The sequence below is a fragment of the Vitis riparia genome, chromosome 9 (assembly GCF_004353265.1).
Source record: "Vitis riparia cultivar Riparia Gloire de Montpellier isolate 1030 chromosome 9, EGFV_Vit.rip_1.0, whole genome shotgun sequence".
NCBI classification, from domain to species: Eukaryota; Viridiplantae; Streptophyta; class Magnoliopsida; order Vitales; family Vitaceae; genus Vitis; species Vitis riparia.
In genome coordinates, this window is record NC_048439.1 from 2,492,071 (window position 1) to 2,497,968 (window position 5,898).

Consider the following 5,898-nt stretch of genomic DNA (forward strand, 5'->3'; position numbering starts at 1 on the left):
GAAAGAGAAAAAAAAAGGCTTATCTTCACCATCTTATAACCACCAAACCCTAATCCTTGTAGATATATAAAGTTAATAGAAATCTTTCCCTAACCCGTTCTTACTTCTTACTTCTTAGTAAGGTGGTAAGGATGGAGCGATGAAAAACAATCTATATATACAGTTACCAACCATCTTGGTAGGATGACAAAGATAGGGTTAGAAAAAGATGGAAAGAGAAACATGTTTCAAAAAGTTTTTCACATCTGTGTTTCCAAAGTAAATTAAGAAAATGATAAATGTACGTGATGGGAAATCAATAACTGTTCTTCTACCTGTTGATTTGATGAGTATGAATCTGAAACGTTGTAGGCTTCATAAGCATCGACTGTGGAGCGGATGAGGACTATCTAGATAACACGACCAACATATTTTACAGTTCAGATGCAAATTTCATTGACAGTGGAGAAAACAGGAACATTTCTCTCTATTTCACATCTGATATTTTTGAAAGGCAACTCAAGAACGTCAGAAGTTTCCCAGAAGGAGTCAAGAATTGTTACACCCTACAACCAGAGCAAGGCAAAGACAACAACTACTTGATCAGAGTTGCCTTCTGGTATGGGAATTACGACGCCATGGATCAACCTCCAGAGTTTAAACTACATCTGGGAGTTGAGGAATGGGACAGTACGTGTAAAACTGAACAAATCATATGATCAGATGATCTGGAAGGAAATTATACACGTTCCAAAAACGGATGACATATGTGTGTCTAGTAAACACTGGTTCTGGGATACCTTTCATATCTGCATTAGAGCTGAGAGCCCTTGGTAATTCCATCTATAATAAAACTCAATCTGGATCTCTCGTACTCTTCAACAGGATTAACTTTGGTTCAGCTACCAATGAGACATTCAGGTGAGGCATATTCAAAAAATTCTTATGTTCTATATATGTACTTAATTGCTTGTATTTGCTAGTGTCTTTGCTCATCATTTTCAGCTAACGGTTCACAACTTCTCACCTAGATATGGAGATGATGTGTTGGATCGCCTTTGGAATGCGTTTTACTTTCCGTATTGGGAATCCATTCAAGCACCCTACAGTAGTTCTTTGTTAAGTGAAACTGAATTTAAACTTCCACCCAAGGTGATGGAGACAGCTGTAAAACCTCTTTCTGGAAGTTACCTGAACTTCACTTTGGGGGATATTGATTCTTCTGAAGAATTCTACATGTACTTTCACTTTGCTGATATTGAGGAAGTGCAAGGCAAAATCAGACAATTTACCATCTTATTGAATGATAAAACAATATTTTCTGATCCTATTGAACCCCAATATATGGTTTCAGAGACTCATTTTACTCAATATTCCCTAAGTGGAAGTCAGCTGAATTTTTCACTTGCCAAGACAAATCAATCCACACTTCCACCCATTATGAATGCTCTGGAGATTCACAAGATAAAAGAGTTCTTGCAGTCACCCACTGAACAACGGGACGATATGTGAACTTCTCCTCATTTTGCCCAATGAACGATAAGAGAATAGGATTATTGATGATCTATTTAAATTGTTCTGATTGCATCTATAAGAATATATTACTATATTGATTTGAATAAACACGAGTGAGTCCTTCTTTTCTTGCAGCTTTTAGGTATAATGAAATGCTGCCAAATTTTCCTACTGAATACTGTTCTTAGTGAATTCTTCTTTCCTTATAGTTTGAAGACCAAAAGTTAATCCATCTTATTTTGCTTTCTTTTGGAAATACAAGTTGATGCTATGAAGAAAATCAAGTCAGTATACCAGGTGATGAAGAGCAGCTGGCAAGGAGATCCATGTCTCCCGATAAATTACTTATGGGATGGCCTGATCTGCAGTGACAATGGATATAATGCTCCCAGTATCATCTCACTGTGAGTTTGTGCACTCAAAAAAAGAAAAAAACAAAACAAAACAAAACAAAAAAAAAAACAAAACAGAACTCTTTCTCAATGAATGGCGCAAACAATCTGCTAATGAATATTATTCAACATGCTAAACAGGAACCTTTCATCTAGCAATTTGACAGGGAAGATGGATGTTTCATTCTCCAATCTCACTTCATTACAGTATCTGTAAGTATGTGTCCATAACACCTAATATTTCTATTACTGTACTATAATAATTAATATAAGGAAATTTTTTCGTCACAGAGATTTATCTTACAACAATTTAACTGGAGAAGTGCCAAATTTTCTTGCTGAACTTCCTTCCTTGAAAACCCTGTAAGTTACTGCAATTTACCCGTGCAAGTTTCTTAGTTTATTTACATGGAGAGATGATCAAATGCTATGTCCCTTGCAGGAACTTATCATGGAACAATTTCACAGGTTCGGTTCCCTTGGCTCTCATTGAAAAACATAATGACAGGTCCTTGTCCTTGAGGTCAGCTTTCTCAAAACCCTTTTTTTATTTTTTGAAGTTTTAATTTTATCATGAATTCAAATATAGTTTTTCTTGGTAGTGAATTTCCTTGTGAAGCTTCTCAAACCAAATCATCCTTTTAAGTTTCCAGAAACCAATTTTTTTTCCCAACTTTGACATATATCATCTGTTTTGATGGTAGTTTGGATGGGAATCTCATGTGCGGGGGCAAAAAAGAAGAATAAGAAGACTGTTGTTGTTCCAGTAGTTGCATCCATTACCCTATTTCTAGTCCTCTTAGGTGGACTGGCCATCTTGTGGGGCTTTAAAAGAAGACGAGAACAAAGTATTCTTCTTTCTTTTACAGGAATATTTTCAAAAATAAAAAATTAAAAAATCTCATGCTACAGAAATTCATGCTGATTACATTTACGATGCTCTTATTAGATATAGATATTGTTGTCAAACCTACCGATCAAGAAGATAAGACATTGGAGTCAAAGTACCTACGCCTCAGTTACTCTGAGGTTGAAAGAATCGCTGATAACTTCCAAAATGGGATTGGAAAAGGAGGATCAGGAAAAGTTTACCGAGGCCGTTTAAGTGATGACACTAACGTTGCTGTCAAGTTGCTGTCATCTTCATCAGCTGAAGGTTTTAAGCTATTTCAAACCGAGGCAAGCTTCTCTATATATATTTGCATTCAATTTATTCTGATTTTGAGTTAGATATGTTGCACTCAAATATTGCTGATGAATAAATAAGAAAATCAATTTGAATATTGTTGGGTGTTGGTTTGGGTGACAGGCTCAGCTCTTGACAAGAGTTCACCATAGAAACTTGGTTTCCCTATTTGGATATTGTGATGAAGGTTCAAGCATGGTGCTCGTTTATGAGTACATGAACAAGGGGAACTTAAAAAAAAATTTAGCAGGTATCCAATTGTATTTTAGCCTTCCATTTACGGTCATGTTGTATCCTTCGAATTACGTTTAATTGATAGGATATGATATAATAGGATATACATCTCCTAAGAAATCATTTCAAGTGAAATATGCATATTTTAGGATTTTATTTCAAGTGGAATATGATATATATCCTTTGTTAATATCATAAAATACCATATATCTTATATCATGCTTATATTTAATTTGCAAAGCATATTTTAAATCAAAATTATATTACATTTCAATATTTGTTATTAAAAAAAGTATGAAACATGTCTCATATTTAGAATTATTTGAAAATAGTCTACAATTTATCATTTAGTAAGTAATTTTTTATTTCTTCGTTGATGATATTCATGATTATAAAAATATGAATTTTAAAAATTAATTATATTATTCTATTAAATATATAAAAATATTTTGTATAGATTAAATATTATGTTAAATAATATATATTAGTATTATTTTATATTTCATTTTATACATATTTAAAAAAAAATTCTTATTCGAACTATAATATTAATTTATTGATAAAAAAATTTATTTTACACAATGAATAAATATAAAAAAGATCGAAAAAAAATAAAAATAAAAATAGATGAGAAGAATAAATTTATGATATGGGATATAAATAAATATATATCAACCTAGGATTATTATATCCTGAGGAGATTAAAACAAAAGTTAAATAATTTACAATACCATTTATCATATCCAATAATAAACTAAATATGAGAAATTGATATGTTAATTATTCAATCGACTTCAACCTTAATGCAAAAAAAGTATATTTAACTCATGCCATGATTTCAGATAAGGAGAAAGCTGTCTTGAGTTGGAAACAAAGAGTTGGAATAGCACTTGACGCAGCAGAAGGTAACTTATCTAGTGATAAAATGGAAATGAACATGGATTCCTTTTTACATACATATATACTAAGTGAAGTAAAATTTGAATTTGTAGGACTGGAGTATTTACATAATGGTTGCAAGCCACCTATAATCCACAGAGACATTAAAACTGACAACATACTACTAAATGAAAAATTAGAAGCCAAAGTTGCAGATTTTGGGTGGTCTAGAAGTATGCCCGTTGAAGGCCAAACCCATGTATCAACTAGGATTGTTGGCACAGAAGGCTACTTTGACCCTGAGTAAGTGCTCTCTCCTCACTGAAATGCAATGCCAACAAATTGATGGACATTTGGGAAAACCAATAGAAAAAAAAAACAAACTAAACTTGAAACAGACTTTATTTTAATTACTACATGCAGCAATATTACAATTTTTATGACTAGCTTTTCCTTTAGGACAAACTCAATTGCTTAGTTCTTTATTTTCTTTCTTTCTTATGTAGGTATCAGGAAACTTCAAGGTTAACCGAGAAAAGCGATGTTTATAGTTTTGGGATTGTTCTATTGGAACTTATTTCAGGCCAGCCTGCAATCATAAAGAGCAGTGAGAGCAGTACTATTCACATAGTCCAATGGGTTCGTCCCCTTCTTGAAATGGGAGACATCGGGGGTATTGTGGATCCAAGGTTAAATGAAGACTTTGACACAAATTCTGCCTGGAAGGCTGTAGAGACAGCAATAGGTTGTGTAGTACACAGCTCCAGTGAAAGGCCAACCATGAGTGATGTAGTAGCCAAATTAAAAGAGTGCAGGAGTTATATGGAAACAACAACTGCTAATATGGAAGAGGATTCTGGTTCTATTATTACTGAAGCTGCAATGTCTCCCCAAGCAAGGTAGAAATATTTGCAAAATGTGGCTGCATGTTGTTGTTTGTATGATTATTTCTCAGGATCTCATGGACATCTATATGTATTTTGAATAACAATACTCTTGCCGATTATATAAGATAAATTGAACCTCTTATGTAACTAATGGCATGTTCATTGAGGTTGGTTCTTGTAAAGAGTTGTGCTTAAATTAGATGACTTGCTATTGTACATTTTGCTATTGAATCTTTGCTATACTCTATATTTGAATGACTTGCTATATGATGATTTTGTTGGAGTGTCTCAAATTCCTTATTAATATATTTCTTTTTTGTAAAAAAAAAAAAAAAATTATTTAAAACATGTTTTAAGCTTGTATGTCATTATAATTAGATTCCTTATAGAATAAGAAATTATTAGAAATATGAGAAGAAAAAAAAAAGTTATAAGATGAAAATGAGTTTGTGAAGAGTTTACATAATGGATATATAGAAATGAAAGGAAGAGTGGGATACACTTGGTAAAGTAAGAGGGCTCGTGGTTCAAGGTGGATAATAAAATTTAACAAGTTTTCTATAATTCTTATAAATGATATAGAACGAAATCAACCATCCACAAGATCGAAATATAATATCTCTAATAACAATATGCAATATGAAAACAAAGTAATCATCCACTCCAATAACTCTATTTCCATTATTATAGCCCAACCACTACCTTAGAAAATAAATCTGTTAAGAAACATACATCCATCGTAATTCTGAAATTCCATGTTCAAGAATGGGCACAAATATCTCTTCCTAGTTGTTTTGTAACAATGATAGCTCTACATTCCTTTATT

At 32.6% G+C, this 5,898-nt stretch overlaps 1 protein-coding gene across 1 annotated transcript; it reads left to right on the plus strand.

The window, feature by feature from the left end:
- Positions 1 to 208: 208 nt before the first annotated feature.
- On the plus strand, positions 209 to 5,088 carry LOC117922409 (putative leucine-rich repeat receptor-like serine/threonine-protein kinase At2g19230). The gene is made up of 13 exons (XM_034840548.1): positions 209 to 224; positions 352 to 598; positions 715 to 900; positions 963 to 1,482; positions 1,756 to 1,898; positions 2,028 to 2,099; positions 2,178 to 2,249; positions 2,329 to 2,354; positions 2,836 to 3,065; positions 3,196 to 3,322; positions 4,149 to 4,211; positions 4,299 to 4,488; positions 4,692 to 5,088. Exons 1-13 carry the CDS (start codon positions 209 to 211, stop codon positions 5,086 to 5,088), a joined length of 2,289 nt encoding a protein of 762 aa, XP_034696439.1.
- The last annotated feature ends 810 nt before the right edge of the window (positions 5,089 to 5,898 follow it).